This window comes from Hirundo rustica, chromosome Z (assembly GCF_015227805.2).
Source record: "Hirundo rustica isolate bHirRus1 chromosome Z, bHirRus1.pri.v3, whole genome shotgun sequence".
Taxonomy (NCBI): Eukaryota; Metazoa; Chordata; class Aves; order Passeriformes; family Hirundinidae; genus Hirundo; species Hirundo rustica.
In genome coordinates, this window is record NC_053488.1 from 35,778,003 (window position 1) to 35,803,839 (window position 25,837).

Here is a 25,837-nt window from a genome sequence, read left to right on the forward strand (position 1 = left end):
AGCACAGCAGGAATGTACACTGGGGTTGAAACGTACAGAGCTGTGTTAAAAAAAATAAAAATATGAGGATGGCCAACACGTTCTGTGAACTGATTTCTTAAAACTAAGGTAGTAACATATAGCTGTGTCAAAAAGAGGGCTGTGTCACACAAACTATCAGGTAGCATGCCACGGATATGGTAGTTCTGTCAATAGTAGTATCTGCATCCTCTGAATAATTTTATTTACACATTCTCTTGTGCAAATTTGTCATGTCAAACACAGATTACTTGTATTTTTAGTACTCAGAGTTTTCCTGTTGGGGTCCTGATGCCATTTCTACTGGAATAAGTAGCAACACCTCTGTTTACTTTGCTAATAAGATAATCACTTGGGATGATACTAATGCTGCTCTTCCAAAAACAGACAGTAAAACAAATGCTACTGCAAAATTCGACTGTTTGGGAACTTAAGAGTATGTGTGAGGTCCAGGGAAGTGCCACTTTTAAGGTGAGTTGATTTCTAAAATTCCAACACTAAAGTTGCTGCCTTTTTTTCTATGTTGCTTTTTTTTTTCACTTGAAACTCTTTAAAGTTGTTCTTTCCCCATATTTTATCTACACTAGAAAAGTAAGGATTAGAATAGAGCTCTCAAAATCCTGTGAGAAATACAGTAGGAATAGGTTTGATATGGGTCTAACAATTCAAAGGATGAAAGGTCTCAACATTTCAAGGGCTTTAATAGTGAAGCAATTGTTGTCCTATGTGTGTTCAAACTGAGTAGTCATTTCATTCATTCCCTTTTTGCTGTCAGCTCCTTTTTGTTGTTGTTGTTGTTTATATGCCAACACTTGGGCTTCAGTGAAACTGCATACTTAAAAAGAGTAAAATATGCTTTGATAGGCTTCAGTAATGAAAGCCCTAGAAAAGCAGTGGAGCAAGAACTAAGGGTGGAGACAGTATTTCTCAAATGGAATAAAATTAAAAAGGGATCCTTTATCTGTGAACTTTTTGGATGGACTGTTTTTCATTATATGTATAGGTATAGGTATATGTATAGGTATGTGTATATGTACATAACTGTAAATCCTTTAAACCAACGATGAAAAAATTTACTGCTATTATTTAAAAAGTGTCAAAAGGTTTTTTTCTGTCTGAAACCATAATCCATAGGTTTAGCATTGTGCATCAGCATGGCTTTTTTTGTATTCATTTTTTTTTAAAAACCCCATCTGTATATCCCATCCATCTGTATATCTGTAGGACCTCTCCATATTGTCTCAGTCTCCATTCAGATTTTTTTCTCCCCTCTTGCAAGCTCTTAATTTACAACAATTCTACATAATTCCCTCAAACTAAAACATCTCTCCTTCCATCACTTGTAAACCATGGATATATGCCTACTCTGAGAGGGACAGATAAACTGCAAAATCCATGAATATTGCTTGTGTGGGAAGATGATGGGGTAAAAAGATAATGTTTTGGAGAGCACATGGGAAAATAAGTTGCTACTCCCTGGATGGAATGTGGCCAGCATATCTGACCTCCCAGACACAATACAGTCCCAGGGAACTAAAGGAAGGGTGGAGTGGGACACCATGACCAGGCTCTGCTGATACCTTTGCAGAGGAGGGAGGAATTTGGTGGTACTTTCTAGCTGATAAGCTGCACAGCAGCTGAAAACCAAGTGAGATAAAGAAACATGTTCCACTGTTGAATCAGTAACTGTGGTGAAATCATTCTCCTTGGACTGACGCATGTCCCTGTCCCAAGGTTATGTCTGGTGCTATAGTGAGGTATCTGCTGCCAAGGTACAGCCACCTCTCACTGAGTAAAATGTATGACTATAGCCACTCAAGCTCCATCAAAATGTAAAGGAATAGTATAAAAGTGAGTTAAGTATGAGAACAAGTAAGGGAAAACTCCATTGCAACTTCTGGGACCAACTGATGGGTTTCATCCTAATATCTCTGTTGAAAATAAAGCAGAACCATCTGCTCAACGGGAAGATGATGCCCTTTATCAAGATAAATTTTTTCCATTAACAATAATTTGTGACAGTATATTTGTTTTGATTGAAACTAGGGCTTAACTTGTAATGCCTTGTGTTGCCTAACACATACTTTGATGAGTAAATAACAAGGCAAGGACATGTAACAAAATATACTCAGTGTCAAATTTAAATTTATTCTTCAATGCTATTTCCAGATGGTAAGACACGTGTATTACTTTGCACATGCCAACAAAGTATTTCCAATTCTGATTTTCTTTCTAAGTCATATTGCTTTTCAGTGCTTATGATTGATTTACCAAATTTAAAATGAAATGCAAATCCAGATATCTGATGTAAATCATATATATTTAAATGAAGTATTAATAAAGTATTCATAATATTAACTACAGTACTTCATAAATTTTTTAATCAACTAGAAGATCTGCCAATATGCCAAATCTACTAGGGATTCATGTTTTGTCTACTGCCGTATTAGACTACAATTTTGAAGAAAGCTTGAAGATCAGGGTCTTCTCAGTATTAGTGTTAAAAAGGCTATTGGATTTCTAAAGTTTCTATTTTACCAAACCACTGAATGCAGTCCTTTGATGATGACAGGAGGATAATTACTTTTTACTCTCTATTTTTACTGTCTAGTTTTTTCCTTGAACTGCAAAAACTGGCTTTAAAATTTAGCTGAAATGTTTTATTGATAAGAAGACTTTGGAGTTTTTATTGCATAGCATGAGCAGGTAAAAATTTGGTTTTTTCTTTGGGTTTCAAAATCTTTAAGCAGTTCATTCTCAGTATGCCTGACTTTCTAAGATTACTACGCGTTTCAGCAGAAACTACATTGCTGTAATTGAAGGATCGTACAACTTACATATTTCACATTGTCTTGAGGAGAAGTTTGTGTAAGCAGAGCAAACATTCCACCACGATTCAGCTGATTCTGAAGGAGATTCAAAACCAGGTGTCTCTGAAAGATTTAGAAATAAGGCACCCCTGTAGTGTGTGGTTTTACTGCAGTTATGTTCTAAAATTCTCCAAGAAATAGTTCAAAATTTTGAAAGCCCTGTATGATTAGGCTTTTGGATTTTTGGGGATACACTAAGTGGGTCCACAGTTCATCCTACTCCATTCACTGTACTTTGAGCTTCTTTGAATTAAAACCATTTTGAAAGCACTATCTGAAACATGGAAGAAACAAGAGTAAGAACACTCATATTTATGAACATGAAAACGCATAGAATCATAGCACTATGCTAAAGTTATGTAACTTCATTAGACACTGGAAATTAGAAGATTTTGAGAAGAGTAAGACCAAGGAAAAACATCTTTTACACTGGATTCTGTTCTGGTTGGTTGGTTGATTGGTTGGTTGGTTTATTTATTTATGTATGTATGTTAGTATGTATGTATGTATGTATGTATTAATAAGCAAATCTACTTTCCTGAATTGCAATTTTTTGGTGAGAAGGATGCTTGTGACTATCCTGAAGCAGAGGACAACACTTGATGACCTGCCATCCTGGCAGAACTGTAAGGTCCTAAGACACCTCAGCAGAAGTCTTAGCAGCCTTCATACAGACAGCAGCAGAACACTGACACGGAGTCCCTCATTGTGAGACATTAATTTTGAAAAATTAAAGATTTTTTTTGAAAGTTAAGATAATAAGTGTCTGAATTAGCTGAAGTAGATAGGTAAGGTTTGTTCACAGTTAACAGAAGCCAGATCTTAGATAAGATATCCCGGATTTAGTAACTCATTGCTTGTCAGCTTTATGTTGGTGTAGCTGTGCTTGTAATGAAAAACAAAATGTGGTAAATAGGACATAAGATAGCTGCAGATTTCCTGCTTAAAGGACCCACTGAACACTGGAAACTATAAGTTCTACCACAGATTCATTTGTCACAAATGCATTGAAAAGGTAGAAGGATCACAACGAGGAAGACTAATCTTACTTCCTCATTTTTGGTGACCCCTCCCCAAAACAGACCCCCGACTCATTTTAGGAAACCAACTACACATGCTTAATAGCCTTTTTTGCCAATTAGCTCATGAAGCGGGGAATGGGAGGTGATAGGATTATGAATAGGCATTTGTATTTTGAGTATTCAACACTTTTGTAAATAAAAGGCTTTGTAATTACCTGTGAATTTCGCAGTGTGTATTAGGGAACTATCCTGCACGCTGCCCGGCTGTGATAAACATACACTTTCTAACTTTAAACTGTTAAGAGAGTTTTTGTCCGTCACAGTTGGGCATCGATACCAGATCAATACCCATACTTCTTTAATAAGTCAATTTTCACAGAGAAGTCTGTGGCCTTCAGGCTCAGCCTGCAGAAATTCTATGAGCAAAGAACTCAGAAACTTGGTTGCTAATATCCAGCCACATGTTAAACAGCTTTGTTACAGGTATGAAGTGCCATCAAGCACTTTAGAAGCTTTGGTGACAAAAATGGGAAAAACACAGTGATTACTAATTGATTTCAATGCAGACTGCAGGAACACACAGAAGAGTTCAAGTAGAAAAACTGCTATCCAGGTGGCTCTGATTGCCATGTTGGCTATCATTGTGTTGTTTATATAGACAGAGTTCCCAAATTTTGTGGAAACACTAGGGAGAAACTTATGCTTTATGAGACTGGATGGATGTCCCACATATGGTCCACTCATTCATGCACTCTGTTCCTTACTTCTTAGATGCTGATCCAGCCTGGGCTTGAAATTACACTGCTCTTGCTAGTGCTAGTGAGCTGTGGTACATGAAGAGGAATGAAGGGGAAAAAGATGAAACTCTGTGCCTTGGTGAGTCTGCAAATGTTAGGGATTTCTAAGTAGCTAAGAGTCATTAGTAGGAAACACATGCTTGTCCATGGTCACCTACCCAAGGCCTAGCAGTTCACCAACAGTAAGCAGTTTTTCTCAGGTGGAGAGCTTCCAGCCCAGCTGATTGCTGTGGAAGATTTACCCACACTTTGTGAATTCGAAAAATCTATCATACCATAAGATTTTCTTTGCAATAACAAAATAAAAGCTGTATGACTTTGATCAAAAGACATCATACTTGACCTAGGACCCTTCTGCCCCCCTGACTTCAGAATACCTGCTCCAGAATATTTGAACAAGATAAAGAAATTTTACCCACATCCTAAGAAGCTGTAGACTTACAAAGAAAAGTTAAAGACTTACAGTTTGAAAAACTGACTGGTAGAAGATAATCCTGAAGACAGATAGTGCTAAAGCCCAGCTTTGGAATAGTAAATGGACAGGAGTAGATTCAACACCTAGCTTTTCCACAACTAAACAGGAAGATATGTAATTAGTCACAAAGTAAAGCCTTGTGTTCACGGTTTCCTCTAGAGATAGCTTATAAGAAATACATTTGGCTTTGTGTAAGAAATTTATAGAAAGCCAACTGCATAGATATTCTCATGTATGTGTATTAGTGCATGGACACAGTTACACAGTTACATTTGGTGTGCACAAGATGCTGATCACATTTTGGTTTTATTGGTCCAATTAATTTCTTTCTCATGTAGTTGTGGTTTTTGTTGTTGTTGTTGTTTAATGATTGCTGCTGTTTTTCAATAGAAATAAGATGCTAAGCCCAAGAACTGGAAATGCTGAGATTGTAATTTTTTACAATTTTACACATTACAATTTTTAAAATTTTACAATTTACAAATAATACAAAGTAACTTCAGAGGAACCTAAACCTCAATAAGACAGTGAGTTTTTCATCTTCTGTTATCATTCTTCAGTATCACTCTTTCCCCTTCCTTGTGCTAATACAGAACAACATCATCCCTAACAAAAATATATTTGTTTATATCAAGATACTTCTTTCCAAATTATTTTATTCTGCATACTGGGTGGATGCAAGGCATTGCTGGTGTGGCAGGTTGTGGTAAGCAGGTTTATAAATCCCATAGTGAATGGAAAGGCCAGAAGTGGTAGGCAGTATTCTTTCATTTCTGTAAAAAGGATTGAAAAGGTATATAATATCTGGCAGTTTTCTCATTCCCTTTCCCTAAATGGTTTCATTTTTTATATTAAATACAAAGGTCCAGCAACACTGAGAGATCATGATGTGCATAGGAAGTCCAGTGTCTCACTTCAGTGACTCACTGAAGCTGTCTGCTGTGAAGGGCCTTTGGTCCTAGCAGTGCAAGTCTCTGGCATCGGCAGTATGACTGTCAGGGAGCCTTGTGAACAGTCAAATCGGGAAGCTTCCTTAAAAAAACCTTGTGACTGCAGGGGTCCTCAGCGCAGACATCCGGGGCAAATATAGCCCAGTTATTACCATGTGAATCAGCTGACACCCAAGCCAGAAAACAGGCCGGGAGTTAAGCTCTTTGGAAAGAGAAATTCAATTCAATTTGTTTTAGCAAGTATGCCAGTAATAGCTCAGCCACTTTTGAACAGCTCAAGGGATGCAGTAATTTCTACAACTGCCTAGCCATGGAGAGAAAAGTACTCAAAAAACTGTTACGGCTATGCCACATATAAATCCCTTGGACAAACGAATGGGTTCAGTGGAGAGCAAAAATATGATCACGGGATTGAAGTACCTCTCTTTCGAGGGAAGGTTGAGGGAGTTGGGCATGCTCAGCCTCGAAAAGAGCTGATTGAGAGGAGACCTTATAAATGTGCGTGGTATCTGAGGGAGGGTGTCAAGAAGGTGGATTCAGGCTCGGCTCGGTGGTGCCGAACAACAGAACAAGAGGCTATGGGCAGAAACCGGTGTACAGGAAGCTCCACCTGAACATGAGGAATAGCTTCTTTAGTGTGCAGCGACAGAGCACTGGAAGAGGATGCCCAGAGAGGTTGTTGAGTCTCCCACACTGGCGACATTCAAGAACAACCTGGCCGCAATCCTGGGGAATTTGCTCTGCGATGACCCTGCTTGAGCAGGGAGATTGGACCAGATGACCCCTTGTGGTCCCTTCCAACCTGACCCATTCTGTGATAACTCGTACCTTTACAGGAGCGGGCAGGCAGCGTGCGGACGAAGCGACCCCGGGAAGGAAAGGCCCGAGGCAGACGGAGCTCCGCAACCGCTATCGGCTGCCGTAGCCTCGCATAAGCCGCGCCCCTTCCTCGCCGCGCCCGCAGCCGGGAGGGGCGGGCGGGGCGGGGGCAGCGCTGGGCCGCCCCCTCGAGCCGCGGGGCGGGGTGGACCGGCGGGGCGCGGCAGGAGCCGGGGCGGCGGCGGTGCTGTCGGGCGCCGGCGGCCGGGGGACAGGATGGTGTTTGAGTCCCTGGTCGTGGACGTTCTGAACCGTTTCCTTGGCGACTACGTGGTGAACCTGGACAGCTCCCAGCTGAAGCTAGGCATCTGGGGAGGTACGGGCCTGGCGCGCCGCGGGGGAGCCGCCCACCTGCCCTCGTGCGCCTTCCCTCCCGGCCGGGCTCGCCCTGCCGCCTGCACCAGGGAGGAGGCCGGGGAGCCGTCCCGTGGGCGCTGCCGGGCCGCGCCGCCTGCGCACCCGCCAACTCTGCCGCCGCTCCACCTGCCCAGCCGCTTAAAAATAGCCGCGGGGGCGGGCTGGGGAGGCGGTGTCCGCGGAGCAGCCGGCTGCGGCAGCGGGGGGGCGGCGGCGGCGGCGGCGGAGCGGGAGGAACTACAGAACGGGGGCAAGAGAAACCGGGCGAAGTGCTGGAGGCGCACGAACGGCCGCTCCTGTTTTATGTTTCCGTGTGGAGCCGCCCGTTCTGTCTCCTAGCTGGGGACGGACCTTGGCTGGCTGTGGTGTCTAGATCTCGCGGAAAGTTTGGGAATTGGTGTGCGGGCAGCTTGGGGGCGGAAGCCTGACCTGGCTCTGGGAATCCGAAACTGAACTAGTTTACGGGCGTTTTCCACAGCCCGGAAATAAACTGCCTAAACGCCGAGGGTTTTGACGGCTTTTTCGTGCCAGGGTTTTAGTGCTCAGGGAGGTGAGTGGCCTCTCCGCGGAAGGCAGTGGCATATCCCATTTGTTCTTGACGCTGTCATCTGTAGGTCTGGAATATTAGTTATTTTTAGCCTTAAAGAGCCAGGAGTAGATACTGCCTTAGGTGTTTGCAGGGGGGGTGCCCAGCTATGCTAGGCGAGGTATGCAGTGGTCTGTAGAATTAAATTAACATGCCAGTTCTGAAGGCAGTAAAGTGTTCTATTTGAGTGTGCGATCCTGAGGTCCCCTAAGTAAGGTACCTACAAGAAAACAGCAACAAAGGTCTGTCAAACGCAGACCATGAACAGATGCCTGTGCAGTGACCACTGCTGGCTCAGTTTCGAATGCGCATCGCAGGTGTCTGCAGCATCAGCAAAAGCAAACACAGAGGTACAGGGTTTTTTTTACAGGTGCATTCATACAGTAGGTGTGAAATATCCTTGAGGTATTTGCTACCTCCAATTCCATTCCTAGGCGCTCATATCCATTAACCAGATTTTGTAAGCTTCTTTTGGAGCTTTTTGCATCATGGACATTTTTGTTTCCATGCTTGTTTTCTGAGACGATGTCCTTATTTAGTTTCATCTCTGCAGTACTTTTCCTTCAGTTAGTAATTTATAGCATCTTTGTAAAGCTCAGTCTCTATAAGGAATCTTAACACAGCAGCAGCACATGTAACTGCTGAAGACAATGTAGTAATCCTTGATCTGTACCAGTAAGGTTTAATATCACATATCTCTTATTGATTAAGTGAGTCTTATTTGAAAGGTTTGACCAATTGCACCTTTCAGCAAAACTGTGTCAAACTAATTGCTTGATTTGTGTACTGAAGTTCTGAAGACACCATAGTTTTTTCTTTCTGTACAGTGCAGACAGAATATTTAATGAAAAATATGGAACATTTTAAATGTATTGGCCTATGTTTATACATTACAAAAAAGGTAAAAGCTTCTTTTTCCACCTCTCTAGGTTGCTGATGGTTAGTTATGGCACCTTATGTCTCTGTGAAGCAACTGGTAGCAGATTAGATGCACATTGTCTCATTCAAAAAAGGCCAAAAAAACCCAACCCAAACAAAAACTAAAAAAAAACCCCCCCCAAAAAAAAAAAACAAAAACAACCCTCAGTTTTGCTTTGAAGTTTTGGTATTCAGCTGTCCTATTTTTCCATGTCTGTGGAACCTGATTTCTTTAGTATTATTTTATATTCAAGAAGCTCTCATATTTTTGAGGTTTTAGTATATTTTTATTTAAATTAAATTTCTTGCTTCTCTAATGCCTATGTATTAGAATAAAATTATTTTTTCTCTGTATAGCCTGTTGACTTGTTTTTAGTGTATACTGATATATGGAGCTACCTATGTCTTGCTCTAAGAGGGTCAGAACTGCTGTTTAGCATTGGTGAGGCATCACATGTGGAGTTTTTTTTTTTTCCTGGTCTACCACATGATGCTTTTTTTTGACTTAAATTGTGTTTAATTGTCTGTGCATCTGAAATATTTCTTTCATTTCAGATATCTCAAAGGACCTAGAAATTGCATTCTGCTATCTAAAAGGCAGCAACTATTAGTAATAACTAATATTTATGTTTATATGGAGTTTGTATGGAGTGCATCATTGATTAGCAGATCCCTACACTCAAAATATACCTAAAGTCTATGGATAACTTTTTTAGCTTGCTAATTACTAAAATTCTATAACTAAGATATTAAAAAAAAAGTACTGTTTACCTTCATACTTCATGTAAACCTAATAGTTTTTAGTGCTTGTTTATGTGCTGTGAAAGCATTTCCATTACAGCTGTATGTTTTCATACAGTGTTTGTCTTTGTGTGTCTTGATAAGATTGCTAAATTTTACATAAATCACGTACTATTGAAATGAAATAGTCCTAAATCCATCAAATAAATTAAAAAAAAAAAAAAAAAGAAAAAAAAAAAAAAAAAAAGGAAAGATGTTTAGGTTTTTTGTTCCCCCCTGTAATAAATCACCACTGCTTTTTGGATGCTAGAGTATTGCACAAGTGCGATATATTAATATATATATGTATGTATGTGTATATATAATGTCTTAAATTTTAAAGAGCTTTTTTTTTTGCCTCTGAATGATTAAAAAAACCCCAAGTGGTTTATTTTAAAAGGCTGTAGCAGTCAGATTGTGGCCTTGTGGTATTTTAGAGCTAGTCTGTTTAAATGAAGGCAGGTAACTTGTTTGTAGACTGGATATATGTATAAAACGGAATTTTTCCTAGTTTCAACTTATGTAAATTGAGAGCGTTATTAATGACTTTTTAATGAGCATGTTTAATATCAATCTTGGTTCTGATACATGAGAGAATTCATCGTGCAGCATTAAAGCTATTCCGTATTCAATCTGTGTAGTGAAGTTGTACGATGATGCTGCTCCAGAAAATACATGAACATATTAATAATTACAGACGTGGTTTGATTTTTTTTTTCTTGTTAAAAACACCTCAGATTGAAGGGTAAAAATGTAGACCCTCTCAATATTGAAAAAAGATGTGGTATCTGAAAACACTCATGGCTGAGAATGTTGCAAGAACTGAATGTAAGAACTGAAATATAAAAGGCAGTGTAGGAAGTTGAAGGTAGCTCAGCCTACACAGGTAAAAAATGGTAATTTGAACGTGTAAAGCCAATACTGGAAAAGCCAAGGCTCAGAAAAAAGTGTAATGGGACCAAATAATATGCCTAATATGAAGCAAGGCAAAAGACTACTACTCTGTTAGGCGGCCATCAGAGAAATCTGTTGGATGGCTGATGCTGGGAACAACCAATTTTTTTAATCGTCTTTTTGTTTGGTGTTTGCTAAGAGAGATGGTTTCAATGAGCTGTGTTAATAAGTGTGCAAGTACTTGGCTTAGATAAACAGGTTAAATAAGTATTTAGGTGAGTTACATATTTTTGAATGCTCTAGACCTGGTCTAGTTAAAATATCTGAAACTATGCTTGCAGCAATGTCAGATGTATACAGTTATCTTTGACAAGAAGTGAAGTGCCAGTGAGGTTTTCCAGTGTTGAGAGACCAAACAATTTTATTAGAGTTCATGATGCTATTATTTTCTTTTGACTGTGTCTAAATAAATTTTTCAGCATCTTAGTCAGACACTCTGTACTGCTGTTTAAGAAGTGTAATTCTCGGTTGACTTAGCATACTTGCTTATTAGGTAATGTCTCAAGCATGTCTTACTTAACACAACTTATTATTTGAATAGCTGGTGTCTCTTTTTGGGGCAGCTGTGTTGGTAAGATGATATAGGCAGATAATAGGCATGTTTGTGGGCACACAAACTTTTTTTGGGGGGGCTCGAACTATTATTATAGTGAAAGACAACTACTTTTGTGTACCTTGCCTTGTCTAGGTATAGCAGGTGCAACATCCTTCCCTCCCCTTACGTAATAGTAATTTGAATTCACTTGAGGGATACATGATGTCTAGTAGTTTTTGCTGTCTTTGATCTATTTTACAACAGATGTCAATAGATGAATTATTTGGCAGACACTGATCCTCAAAGGCTTACAGTTTGTCTCGAGAGGGTATGCTTAAACAGAAATAATTAACAGCACAAACACAAGTGGGAAATGACTAGCAAAGGCAGCTGTTTGTGTTAAGTGATCAGATATGTTCACAAGCTGACAATGCTGTTGGAAAAAATAAGAAATTTTGTTAAAATATTTGAAGAGGAGTGTTGGGTACGGATCAGATACTAGCTAAGGAATTTGCATTTTCCAGTCTTTTGTCTCTCATCTTCTTTCCTTCCCCCACCCCTTTTTTTACAAGACAGCAGAGAGTGACTAATTAGGTAAAATCTATTGGATTTTCATGTAGATTAATTTTCTTCCTCCTCCTTAATCTTCTATTTACAACTATGACAAAACTTCAGTTAGGCCTCTTCGGTGAAGTAGTTTACTAGATCTCTTTTTGCAAGCTGAATCCTTGGTAGTAGATGTTGGTTCATGCACTCAAAATCGTGAAGTTATTTTGAGTATCTAAAATTAAAACTATAACACTATTTATTCTAGAATTTTGACAGCTGTTTTATTTTGTTGAATTATTCACATTGTCCAGAGATTAGTACTAAAAATTTCCTTTATAATGTAGCGTAAATAAATTCTAGACTTTGCTACAGATATTTATAACAGTTCTGTCTTTTATTATTGTTTTGGCTGGTAGTCTGCATGTTCAACCCTAGATATTTATACAACTCCCAACTACTTGTACATACAGTTTCTACGGTTGCTTAGTTGGTAATTTTTAATCATGCATTGGATGAATTTCTGACATCAAAACATCTATTTGCTCCCAACAGGAGGACACCAAAAAAAACCCCCAACCAACCATCAGCAAAACTGACATTTAAATCTTCATGTATTTTCTGATTATTGCAATTAAAATCTACTGTCAGTACTCCAAGACTAATTCACTAGCTGTGTTATGTCCTTTAACTAGGGTTTGGTCCCTAGTTGTAGGGTGTAACTTGCTTCTGTTTGTGGGAGCATTTGGTTTTTTGCCTCTCATCCCCAACAGAAAGGTCAGGATTCAGTGTAGTTGCACTTAGATCTACATTTCATTGCAAGGAAAATGGCTTCATGTGTACAGACTAAACTTTGGTAATGAAAGAGAATATTGGTGTGGTCAATGACTGCATTTCAAATCCTGAGAGCTGGTTGCAAGCTTTGCAAGTGTGGTGGCTTTGGAAATATTTCCTGTTTACTGAAAGAATGTTTAGTCAGTCTCTTGGGCTCTCTCTCAAGTATAGGAAAAAGAAATGTTACACCAATACAGAAAGTCTAGTGCCTCTTTAGTAGCTTTTTGTGTACTTTGATGATCATTTGCTGTTATCAGACCATATCAGGGTTTTTGTAAGTAAACTTGTATTTTAGTAAACATGTTTCAGTATTTTATACTAAAATTCAGATGCCTGGAGTCCTACTAATGTGTATTTCTTTTAGTGATTTGTAACTAAAGCACTGAACTTTTTAATTGTAAAATCATAAGTGATTTTTTTAAATTGTAAAACCATAAGTCAAAACAGTGGAGAATTATGTACCTCACTTCCAAATCCCAGCATTTAATGTAGAAATTTCAAAGTCTTTCTGTCTGAAGCATTACTGATTCTGTATTTATTGTCTGCCACTATGATGTGCTCAGGTAAAATGAGAAATAGTTCTGCCATCACAAAATATTGTTTGTAAATGCATAAGATAATCCTTACTCACTTTGCAGTCCTTTGTTTTTGGAAGCATTCGGGCTTCCAGATTATTGTTGCTTGAATTACTGTGCCTCTGCGGAACTGAGACATGTGTCAGACTCTTGATAAATGAGAGGGGATGTTTACATAGGCATCAGTGAAAGTGAAGAAACTCAACCCGGTTAAACTTCTTCATGTGTCAAGTAGTCTTACAGTTTCCTTTTGAATGTTTTTAACATGGCTCAGCTGACCTGCAGAAATTGCACCTCATGCCTGGTCACTTGGTTAGGAACTTGAACCTTTGTTCTGGATGCCATTAGAATTACTTGCCATCAATACAGTTACAATTACTGATATCTTCTTGAAGAAGCAAAAGGGAGTGTTTTAGTGTTAAAATGGTCTCTGCAGAGTAAGCTTTATCAGGGAAGAAATTTAGAATGGAATCGAACCAATTGGGTTTAAAATTATTACCTTGTTATTGCCTACGAAGACCATATAGTTCTAGTTCTTAGAGAAGTTATTGATTACTTTTGGGAATGCCTTTTTTTTCCCCCCCTTTCTGTTGTTCCTGGCAACATGTGTTTTAAGGCTTAACAGCAGTGTCATCAGCTATCAAAACACATCCTTCTGCATGTAGGATTCCTCTGGAGGAGCTGATGTTAGCACATGTCAGATGTACAGACTTCTACTAAAAGTGATTATAAATTGCTGCAATCAATAAATTAAAAAATTAAAAACTTCACAGTATTTTGTGAGTGCTATGAGATGGATGGATTGGTTTACCTGATCAGCTCTTCCATGTCAGTACAACAACTTGAGCCAGCTCTTCGGATGTGCGCACTTTTGAGATTTGGGTCCAGTTTCCCAAGATTGGTGGTACTTTGAACGGTTGTTTATTGCCATTAGCACTATATAACTGCAAGAATATTCTTGAAATTTGAGCTCCCATTTCCCCATACATTTTGCTCTTTCTAACATGCATCTTGAAAGAAAAGCATTTTTGGTTCAATTAAATCTTCATTTGCAACCTCAAGTTGTATTCCTTTCCAGGCCTGTAATCTGCTTGTGCTTTCTGGAATCTCATTTATGCCTCTGCTTAGCTGTATCAGGTGTCTGTTCCAGGTGCATGTGTTAATGCTATACAACTAATTTGAAAGTAACCGTTACAGAAGCTCCCTTCTTCTAGATTTTGCAGAAGACATTGCTTTGGACTATGTGCATTTTTAAGTTATGAGTTTTCTAGTCCCAGTATTCCTTTTGTTATAGCAAGTGTTTGATGTGAAGTATATTGGAAAACTGATCTTGAAATTCAAATTTTCTTGTTCACAGTATAGTGAAATTCTCTCCTTAAAAAATAGATTATTGAAATGCTTCCTGTGAATTTTTGTAAGCCTTTAAATAAAACTGGCAAGAATAAGACCTTTTGAGGGCTAAAAATTCACTCACATTTACTGTTGCTAGATTTCTACAAGCATAGGAAACAGATGGTTGAGGGGAAAAGAAGCAACTTTTTTATTTCAAAATGGGTCCTAACAAAATTGAGACAGGGATTTCCAGCATTTTTACTTTAAGTAATTTTAGGTTATTTTTCATGGACATGAGAGCTCCATGAGACAAACTCAGATATTATTTTGTAGAATGATTAATCATCTTTCATGGTCTTAATCATCTTTCCTGGATATATGATGTGTAGGCTGTGGATCTCTTCCACAGTAAAAGTTTTGGGAACTGTAGGTCATGGACCACTGAGGTGTCCCACTGTGAAGGGGAAGGGAGCGCCCAAAATTTGTCGGTACCTGTGGTCAAAAAGGAACAGCAAAAGTCAGCATGTCTGTATAAACTTTAAAAGTTTTATTATTAAATTATACGCACCGTGTGGAATGGTGTAAATTAGGCCCTTTTAATATAAACTCATGGTGGTAAATCTTGGATAAGGGATGGGTGAAAGAGAAGAGAGAGAGACACAAAGAAAGGAAGGAAGAAAGGTTGGCAGTCCTGACTCCAGTGTCTGTGCAGCTGATGGAGTGTCCAGGATCCTGGGGCACGTATGTGCCCAGGTGTGATGTGGGTGCCTTTATACAGTTAAGGTTTCTGTGCCATGGAGATAATTTGCTTGTTTACTATGCACATGAGTTTTCATCTGCAGTTCATTCTTCTAGACCTTTCTGGAAATCGGTCACAGAGCTTTAGGGGCCTCTGTAAGTCTTGATGCCTCCATACTGGATTGACCTTAGGTTGACAGTCCATGCCTGCTTCTTGACCTCATTCCTTTGCTTATGCTCTACTTCAGTAGCCAGAACATAAACTTTTGTCCAAGAAGAGTTCTGGCTTATGTCTGTATGGCCCTCTTTTCTTGCCACATCCCTTTCTTTTTCGTGGCATGTTCTTACCAACAAATCTTAGTTGACTCCACTGCTATCCTGCATTGGTGTTTGAGACATATACATTAGGCCCCTTATCTTCTAGGCTTTTGTAACCCACTGATCCCGACTTCGTGACTTGCAGTGTGTACTTTGCTTATTCCAGTTTTACTGTTGGCTTCTTGTCTTTTAGGAGCTGTGGCACTGAAGAATCTGGAAATAAAAGAAAATGCTCTGGTAAGCTAGTGAAAATAACAATAATACTTGCAAAAGTAATTTCCAAGCTATGTTTTGGGTTTAACGTGCATTTTTTAGTCCTTATTACCATACACTTTAAGTGGAAGCTTACTGATTTACTTTCTCTGCACCTATATAGATTATCTGATTAATTTGAGATTAAATTTGAAGGGCAAAGTGTATGCATTTTCTTTTTCCCCTAAGAGGACTCTCAGCAATTGCTAAAAGAATGTGCTTAGGTCAAAAGCAATACTGGAAGGCCTTTTTTTCCCCTATAGCTCACAAAGCTGGGATTTTGTTTTTGGGAAGTATATATCTTAACATGGCAGAGCAGTCTAAATTGGTAACCAAATGCTTGCTTGTCCATTATACTGATTTTTTTTTTTTTTTACTGTGGTTGACAGGTAAGTTTGTTAAGGTTATCATGACACCTTTTCCTGCATTGGAACATTTCACAAGTTGCTGAATTGAGCTTAAATTTTCTAAACCTCTTTCTTTCAGAGTCATTTGGATGTGCCATTTAAAGTTAAAGCTGGACATATTAGTAAGTTGCATTTTTATCTTGTACACATGCAGGAGTTTATAAACATACTGTCTTTCCATGCAAGTGACTTTAGGCATCCTAAGCAAGTAATTTCCACATTTTCATTGATTTGTATACTCTAAAGTTTGTCTCTTCTGAAAGAAACTTTTTGAAGAAGCTCCTTTTGATAAAGTATACTGGAGTCTTTTTTATTGAGTTTAATCACCTCAATATTAATGAGAGACTAGCCCAACACTGCAAAAATGAACAATTGGGCAGGACTAGATTTCATTCCTTGTCTTAACAAGACTCCACAATTGATTTTTACCTTTCACTTGCCTTTTCATCTCCTTTCTTCCTTGTTTTTGCTAAACTAAAAAAAATTCTCATTGCAGGTTGATGGTCCTGTAACAGTGGTTTCCTAAAGCAAACTAAATTTAAAGCCATTATGCTTCCTTTAAATCAACCCTGGGATAATGTATTTTCTGTAACTGTTGCACTTGGGTGAAGAAGGAGAGTCACTGTAATCTCATGACCCCTGTGTTCACAAAACCTCATATTTGGCTGACTGATGATGTGTGCTGTCTGTGTGCTTGTTTCTGAGAACGCTACGGAGGATTTTCGAGGAGGGAGACATCACCACTAAGAAGAAGGAATGTAATTCAAAGGAATAAGGAAAGACTGTAGACTTCATAGTTATGCTAGTGGAAAAACTTCTTATGTTGTTTGTGTATTGTACAACCCAACTGAGGCATCTTTTGCCTCAGGTGCACTGGGGTATTTTCTGTCCAGTATAATAATTGTTAAGAAATTTTGTGTTTAATATCAATTCTATTTGCATTTCTTTTCCAGTCAACTATTTAACAGTATACTTCAAACTGTTTCTTTTGTGTTTGTAGGTCAACTTAACCTACAGATTCCATGGCAAAACCTTTATACTCAGCCTGTTGAGGCAGTACTTGATGGAGTTTATTTGCTTATTGTGCCCACAGCCAGTAAGTTAATGAATAGGAAGGAGTGATTGTAGGTTGGTGGGATTTCAGAATTATCTGGAATGGGTTGAAACTGTTTTAATGAGCTTTATTCCTAATAGATGCTTTTAGCAATTACAGTTAAATAATGGTGTGGAAGTATTTCAGTAATTTACATTTCATTATCTGATTTTTTTGCTATTATGTAACTGTTAGAAAAATGTAAAAATTACAGCTTTTGAAACAGTCTCTTTAAAAAAATAGGTGAAGTTTTTTGGTATTATATTATTTTACATTATGTGCTTAGGCATAAAATATGATGCTGAGAAAGAAGCCAGGCAGTTCTTGGAAGCAAGACAAAGGGAATTGCAGAGAATAGAAGAAGCAAAGCAGAAGATAGCTGACCAAGGTAAGAGTGGTAAAAGCTAATGAAAGTGCTGCTGCTTCTTTCTTTACTTTAATCCAGAAAGATGCAGACTTTGTCAAAGTGTTCTAGATTCTTGTTTTTCCCTTGTTACTTAAAAACCTATTAGTAATGGGGTTTTTAGATATAATTTCCATCAGTATTGCAAAACCAGCTTTCTGAAAACATAAAGATTTGAGCACTGATGTGATCTGACATAAACCGGGCTTTTGAAATATTGCTTTTTGTATCATATGTTGCCTGACATTTTCTGTCTTCTTTTCATAAGAAACAGTTTGTTTACAAAGCATTTTTACCAATACAGCTCTTTAAAGGTTTGCTTCAGTCTGTTCTTTGATACATGAGAATTCTTATCTTTAAATTCATCTTCTGGTACTTCCAAGAAATATGTTTTGCTCATCTTGAGTATCAGTGGGTGCTGGTCATGCTTTTGAGCTACCTGATTCTTCACTTGGCAGGTGGTAAAGCTAGGAAACCTCCTAGTCTGAGAACATAAATGTTGTACAGAGCAAACATGTTTTTATACAACTGGAGTACAATGTAATAGAAAATTCAAACACTTATCATGCTAAATTTATCATGTTATTGTATATCAAATTTTAAAAAATACTGAAATGTAAACAAAACATTGATTTTTTTTTTTCCTTTAACATAGATAAAGTAAAAGAAGAGAAACAAGACACTTTCGTAGAAAAGCTAGTTACTCAGGTCATCAAAAATCTTCAGCTGAAAATTTCCAATATCCATATTCGCTATGAAGATGACGTAAGTACTTTTGTGTATCTGAGCATAAGGGGTTGTGCACTGTGATATGAAATTGGGAACCTGCCTGATTTCTTCTGGTTGCTTTTCATGCTGAGAGAATACTAGTAAAGTTGTGGAATTTTCTTAGTCTTATAAAAAACCCAATCAAACTGAAAAGAAGCTTGGACCAAAATATAAAGGTACTTAAATTCTTAGCCCATTATATGCTTATAGAGTATGAATAATTATTTTTTTGTCTTTTCCTATGTTCTTTTAGATCACAAATCGTGATAACCCTTTGTCATTTGGGATTTCTCTTCAAAATTTAAGTTTGCAGGTAAATTTATTTCTCATCTTTTATCTGAAAAACATTTCAATAAATACCAGTGGGTGAAGTTGTGCTTTTGTGTGTTGTGCTTTCTGGTAACATACTGTCTAATGGAAAGTACACCTATAATCTTCAGCAATGCACTATGGTAACAACTTTGTTTATCAAATTCAGTGTAAGTGCTGTAGTGGGTGTGCCGTTAAAGATAAAATGCTACATTGAAGTAGATCTTTAGGAGGAATTTCTTATTCTTTTGCTTGCTGCACTTTGTGGCTTCGAGTACACTTTGCTGTTTGGGCTGGATTTGGGCTGTTCATTCTGAATATTTTACTGAAACTAACTTGAGCTCCAAGGCAGGAAGCTACTACCTGGTAACAGGTAACAGGGAGTGGTGGGAAAGAAGAAGAAAAGAAAAAAGATGACACCCTTCTTTCATCTGGAGCCTTTTTTTTTTTTTTTTTTTTTTTTTTTTTTTTTTTTTTTTTTTCAATCCGCAAACTTGGCTTTAGGGTGCTAAGAGTAGTAATTGCCAGTGGTATGAAACTTTTTTTCTGGAAGACTGTGTAGTAGAAGCAGTATGCTGATTGTGCTGTAGTTTTTGCTGTGTAACTGCTAGTCTTAAAGGAAATATGTCTTAAGTAAATGTTACTTTCTTGAATTAAATGGTGGTTTCATGAATGCTTGTTCCTAGCACATTAAAGGGTCTTCTTTAGGCTCAAACTAAAAAGAATTGCTTCCAGGATTATAAAATAATTCAATTGCTTGTTTGTCTCTGTCCAAAGAGCCTGCCTAAAAATATTCCTGGTGTAAAGGAAAACGGTTTGCAATACCGAAAACAGAATCTTACAGTATCTTTGGTTCTTGTGTGCAGCCTATCAATGTACTATCAATGTACGTACATGTACGTATTTTTGGGGGGGGAAGTAACCTTTTCAAGTTTTCACTTAGAGTAATGGATTAATCATCTTAAATCAGAAGATTGTATCCCACTATTTTCCATGGCATTTAATTATGATGACATTACTTTCTTTTTTTGTAGCTTGTTTCAGTTATAAGATGTTGGTGAATTACAGATACTGGAGTATTTTTGTATAATTCTCATTTCAGACCTCAGATAAGAATTGGAATCCATGTTTACATGATGAAACTGCCAAGTTGTTCCATAAGGTACAGTATAAACTGTATGTTAAAGAAAGAATTGCTAATAAAAAAACCTGCATTAGAGTTTCTTCATAGAAAGTGAGATCAAGAAAATGTGTCATTTTATATATCAAAAAGTAACATTTTGAGTATTTTTTATTCATCCATACTTTGTGAAATCCAAATTGTTAATCTAAAATTTGTATATACTAATGCATATGTTCTGTTGTATTTTCAGCTTGTGCGACTGGATAACCTTTGTGCTTATTGGAATGTGAAATCAGAGATGTTCTACCATGGTGGTTGTGATGAATCATTGGTAAGTAAAGCGCGAGATAGTGTACTTAGCTTTCTAGTTGAAACTGGGAAGCAGAGAGCATGCTTCACATTCAGGCCTGCCTCTTCCTATGTCAATCTGCTGGGGGAATTGTTTGGAATTAAAAGTGTTTTTCAGGAAAAAATAGTATATATTATGGCTTTTGTGTGATGGAGGAGTAACACCCATCTGAAAAAGTTAAAAAACCCAGTCGTCTGCCAGTAACAGAACTTAGACAATTGATAGTCATCTTAGCACTCTTTAGCTAATTTTTATTAGCTAAAGATAGACATTTTGTTCTATTTAAAACATAGATGAGTATTTTGAGTTTTACTTTCGATCAGAGGGATTATCTGAGAATTGTTTAAAAATGCTAACATTTTGTACTTTTAAAACTATCTGGAAATAGAAATGCAACTTCCTTTTAACTCCTCTGTGTGTATAGGTTAACTTAAAACAGGGAGTTGCCAGCCACAACATGGTTCCAGATGGTTATGATTTTGGTAAGTGTTACTTAATTGTAATATCCATTCATAATTCTAATTTTTAGTGCATCTCAGAGGTTTTCACTTTGGCTGTTACTCAAAAATCTTTCTTAGGAATGCACTTTAAACCTGGAAGAGTAACTGTCTTTCTGATAATGAATATTGTATTGTATAGGTAGCCTTAAAAAAGCCTTGATAAAAGTGGGTCTTGAGTCGTGTATCATTCTAGTGGAATGTCATACATAGGTCCTCATTCTTAACATGCATTGATTAATTCCTTTATTTAAGAAGTTTAGCAAAAACATATACACCGTGTAAGCTTTGTGAATTCAGATTGAGTATGTTTTTGAGGTCATCTGATTTATGCAAAGTATCTTTTTTCATGAGAAGTGGAAACTAGTAATCACATAACTTTGAAATACTGGGGTTTTTTTGTTTTTTTTTTTAATGTGGATATTGCAAGTTGTATTGCTTTGAATATTGCTTGCTTAAGTCTGAAAGTCACATTGGGTTCACTCAAACACGATGATAGTTTACTTTTCATTGTATGGAAAATACATGGTTTGTGTTTATCGTGTATCTGTGTGATTGTTTAGAAACTGTTCAGAAGTCTGAATGGCCTTGGAAGTTGCTTGATCTCCAGCAAGAAAGTCCTCAGTCCACTATAGCCAGAGTTAAAAAGGCACTGTCGGTTTTATCCTGCTGCCTTCCCCTAAGAGTCTTTACGTTGACTGACAGACAGCTATCTAGTAATTTCTTCTGATTTCTTGCCCATCTTTGTTAGTTGTGGCTTTGATTCTTTTTGCAAGAAAATAAGTGTTAAACATTTTAAGTTGTATAGGTCTTTACATAGTAAGTTGAAAATAGGTGTATGTAAAGCTTAGGATTCAAGATTTACACTCTTTAAATTCAGCAGTGCCATCAGAGTTGCTCACCATGCTGGTGTTCTGTGGTAAATGAAAATTTGGTCCCGTTTGGGGCAAGTCTTTAGATTAAAACTTTAATAGGATTGTAATAAGTCTGCAGTCTATTTTTGTTCTTTCATGTAAATACAAACATTATACTTGTGTATAAGAACCATAAAAAATGAAGTTTAGGAAGCTAAATACAGGGAGAAAAATAACTTAAATGCTACCAATATAGAGGTGTAGCTAAAAGTGTCATGGTTTCTTGGAAAAAATGCATGTTTCCACTTGTATGAACCTTTCAGTGAATTTGGAATATTTTCTATGTAGGTAATATATCAGTATTTTTGCTGAGATGAAAGAAATAATATTTGATAAAAATCTGATTTACATGAACTCAAGTAATATAAAAATTCTTACTATTGGATCAATTGCTGAAGCAGATGAAAATATTGAGCTAAACATGGCTTCAAATGCCTAGCATTGCCAAACTCTGTAACAGATAAAATATTTCTGCTCTGACTGTTTTTTCTAGTAATGTACCTCACTTTTATGTAGAATGCATATTGATTTCGTTCCATGCTTACTTGGGCTTGAAATTTGAAATATGGAATGTTTGGTTTTAACGATTGTTGTGAATATAATTTATCAAAGAGTAAAGCATTTGTAACTACAACGAGAAAATCTTACAGAATAGGAAATACTTCCTATAGTGAAATAGGAATAGGAAATATTTCCTATCGTGAAATAAATGCTATATTCAAAATGATCTTCTACTATAAATGTATCATAGCCAAAAAAGATTACATTTGTTACAAATGTAAACTATTTATTGAAACATCTGTATGTAACTCAGCAAACAGGAAGGTTTGTGGTGGTATTCTGCAAAAATCTGTTTGATTTTGCCAGAGTGAAACTGAAAATTTGGTATAGATTGCAATCTATTTTAAGCTGTGTTGGTGCAGTTCATGTTTTTCAAGGTTAGTATTAAACTAATAGTCGGGCATAATTTACGATAAGTATATATATAATTTATTACAGTCTTAAATAAGTTAATTGCACTTTTAATATCAACTTGTGTTTTTTAGTATTCCGCCCAATTTCAGCTAAAGCCAAACTCCTAATGAATCCTCGATCTGATGTTGACTTCTCATCACCGAAAATAGATTTAGATGTAAACTTACAGGATATAACTGTTGAATTCAATAAGCCACAGGTACCAACTATTTTTCTGAAGTTCTATATAATGTAGTAAAAAAGTTAGTTTGCAAGAATAAGAAAGTCAGTCTGAAATTTTATAGTGTACATGTAGAATCTATTAGCTTAGTCTTGTTTTTCTTTGTAACTGATTTTCTCTTCAAAGAGAAGCTTGATACCTGTTCTCAGAAAGATAATAATGCTCAGTTTGAATTTGTTTGCCTAGTACTTCAGTGTTATGGAGCTTCTGGAGTCTATTGATATGATGACTCGAAATCTGCCATATAGGAAGTACAGACCTGATGTTCCAGTGCACAACAACGCCAAGACATGGTAGGCAACCTTAGACTTTGAAAATCATTTGCTAGTTATTAACTTTAAATAATTGCTAAGGAATTGCTTCTTACTTAAGGAGGTTAGAATGCATTTCCTTTTGAAAGGAAGTCTTTTTGTTTTTATTATTTTTTCTTTAGCTAGTATCGTAAGAACTTGATGAGGACCTCACACCAAAGCGGAGGACACAATATTTGAAAACCTGTGATTGCAGTGTTAAAGACCATTATTAGGAACTTTAGTCTGAAAGTGGTTTTGCATCATAAATTTGTTTAAATGAAAGCCCCCCTGTTATGTGTTAGGTTGTATTACAAGAACAAAGCTATTACCTAAAAATAAGCAAAACTTTGCAACACAGATGGCAAGGATTTGATTTCTTTTCAGAAGATTCCTTACAAATATATTTTTGTTATTCTCACACATACATGCATAGATTTGTGGGTACTTTTCATACGCAGCTACTCTTGGAATTTAGGAGCTGGCAATCTGTCAACTTTGTGTGGGGAAAAAAGAGAGTAAAATTCTTAGGTTTCTCAGCTGATCAGAAGTGCAGTATTAGTCAGGGGATTTCACTCTTAGCAACTTGAAGTTGTATTTAGTGAGAGTGTTTAAAGCATTAGGAGTCTTTCCAGTATACCAGAAGGATAAGCTATATATTTGTCTTTGCCTTTAGGTGGAAATATGTTATTTATGGCATCCTTGAAGTAAGCGTTCAACCCAAGCTCCAAATGTGGTCATGGGAACATATTTCACATCATAGGAAGCAAGTGAAGAAATATAAAGAGATGTACAAAACAAAGATAACATCAAAAAAACCCAATGAAGAAATCTTAAAATCTTTGGAGGTTAGTAATTTTTTGTTCAAAGCTTAAATATTGTTCATCTTGATACTTGTTCAAACTTAAATGTTAAAATGTTCCTAAGTCAGTTCTAAGTTAAAATTTTCAGTGAGCGTACTTGCAACTTTGTCACTGCCTCGCTCTGTGAGCACATGAGGTAACTCTTGAAATAAGAAACTACAAGAAAGAACAGCTTGAACTGGTGTGCTTTTCTTTTCCAGGTTTGAGGTTTCAGATTGAGTAAATTATCTTGGATGCATAAATTGAATTACTTGCTGTTGTTTCATGTAAAACTGAGCTATGGAATGTAACAATTGTCAAATTGTCAAAAAAAATTTCTCATCTCTCTTCCAGGAATTCGAAAAGGTCTTGGATATTTTTAACATCACTCTAGCAAGGCAACAAGCAGAAGTTGAGGTAAAACTGCATCATTTAAATGAGTCTATGAATAACTGAAATGTGAGGTCATAGAGATTTTAGGCAGATGCCTTTTAGCTATGGTGATTGAATTGTGCATCATACAGTCTTTCAATTTTCCTTTTTCATGTTTTTTTTTTTTTTTTAATTATAACGCATAGTTAGTTTTTCAGCTTGTAATTAAACAAAAATTAAATAACTCCATATACTTTTTCTTCAAAATGACTGATCTGGGATAAATCCCTTTCTGTTTCTGGAGGGGAAGATCTACTGTGGAAAATGTGGCCAACAGACGACCAGTGTCAAATTGGGAACAATTATACCCGAGATGTCACATGGAGGATCCCTCCCTCCCCCCACAACAGCCTAGACTATTAGTTTATTCCTTTTTTAAATGATACTTTATTACATTGAGTGATGACTTCTAGTATGATGCCTCTTTGCAAGGAGATGTAATGTTTCCATTTGCAAATATTTTTCAGAGTAGAGCAAATGCAGGATACATTTAAGTAGATTAGTGGAATTAGGCAAGATAATATGACTTGAGTAGTTACACTTAATTGGTTAGCTTTGGTTTTCCTTGGTTAATGTATTGCATAGTTTTGCATGTAAGCGTCTGAGCATCTTTCTAGGACACTGAAGTGAAATATTTATAGTTTTTTTGAAATCTGTAATCTTTCTCCATTAGTAATCAAGGTAGCTGAAAGTAAGCAGAATAAGAAGTTTGCAATCTGAAAGAAGGCAGTAATTAATAATTAAACTTAATAAATATCAGTCTTATGCCAGTGCTTGAAAGAAATTTGATTTTTTAGTTTTTTTTTTAGTATGTGACATATATTAAATATAGTATAAATGCAATTGCACCAGTCACAGATATTGTGCTCCTAACCCAAAGCTCTGAAGAGAATTCTATAAATGTGATTTTTCCATCTCTTTGTCTGTATGTACACCCCCATTTGAATGCTTGTGTTACCATTACCCAGACTTTAACAGAACCAGAAGAAACATTCATGACTGCTCCCTTTCAGTTTGTCCAAATTGGAGTACTTTTCAAGGGGTTGGGGAAGGTTAGATTTTGGTTTAGTTAAAATTTGATTTTGGAATTGTCTTATCTTGCAGTGTATAGTTTGTCTTGGTTTTAAACTTTTTCCTCCAATTTTTTGAAAGTTGATGGAAATCCTGAAGTATTTCCTATCTAGTTTTATTCCTCTCCCCAGTATGATTATGCTGCTTACAAAGGGTTCTGTCATGCTGCATTTCTGACTACCTTCAAATCCTGAGTTTTAAGATACATTTCTGTGACATTTAGAAGGTAGGCTGCAAGAAAATGAATTTTCAGTTGTTTGGGCTTTGTCTTGATTTTAAAAATGTTAGAAGTGTATCTTGAAAGATATGCTTTCTGAATATCTGAATATATTTCAAAGTATTGAAAATCACATCACAATGATTCTAAGTTGTGTCCAAGTCTCCATCTATCTGTCAGGACCCATCTGT

At 36.9% G+C, this 25,837-nt stretch overlaps 1 protein-coding gene and 1 long non-coding RNA gene across 3 annotated transcripts in view; one reads left to right on the plus strand and one right to left on the minus strand.

The window, feature by feature from the left end:
- Positions 1-7,096, minus strand: part of LOC120765418 (uncharacterized) — a 32,793-nt gene extending 25,697 nt beyond the window's left edge. The window contains exons 1-2 of the long non-coding RNA XR_005704419.1: positions 6,961-7,096; positions 2,856-2,951 (exon numbers count right to left, since the gene is read on the minus strand). This is a non-coding gene — a long non-coding RNA (uncharacterized LOC120765418). The remainder of the gene's footprint in view (positions 1-2,855; positions 2,952-6,960) is intronic.
- An 87-nt stretch (positions 7,097-7,183) lies between these two features.
- The window catches only part of VPS13A (vacuolar protein sorting 13 homolog A), a 105,280-nt gene continuing 86,626 nt past the window's right edge, over positions 7,184-25,837 (plus strand). Inside the window, exons 1-14 of one of the 2 annotated variants that reach the window (XM_040091293.2) lie at positions 7,184-7,327; positions 15,678-15,721; positions 16,223-16,265; positions 17,144-17,239; positions 17,523-17,624; positions 18,295-18,404; positions 18,661-18,720; positions 19,819-19,878; positions 20,090-20,170; positions 20,613-20,670; positions 22,646-22,773; positions 22,981-23,087; positions 23,761-23,932; positions 24,281-24,343. In XM_040091293.2, coding sequence (XP_039947227.1) covers positions 7,228-7,327; positions 15,678-15,721; positions 16,223-16,265; positions 17,144-17,239; positions 17,523-17,624; positions 18,295-18,404; positions 18,661-18,720; positions 19,819-19,878; positions 20,090-20,170; positions 20,613-20,670; positions 22,646-22,773; positions 22,981-23,087; positions 23,761-23,932; positions 24,281-24,343 — 1,224 coding nt within the window. In that variant the 5' untranslated portion in view covers positions 7,184-7,227. The remainder of the gene's footprint in view (positions 7,328-15,677; positions 15,722-16,222; positions 16,266-17,143; positions 17,240-17,522; positions 17,625-18,294; positions 18,405-18,660; positions 18,721-19,818; positions 19,879-20,089; positions 20,171-20,612; positions 20,671-22,645; positions 22,774-22,980; positions 23,088-23,760; positions 23,933-24,280; positions 24,344-25,837) is intronic. The other variant, XM_040091294.2, reaches the window with a different exon arrangement.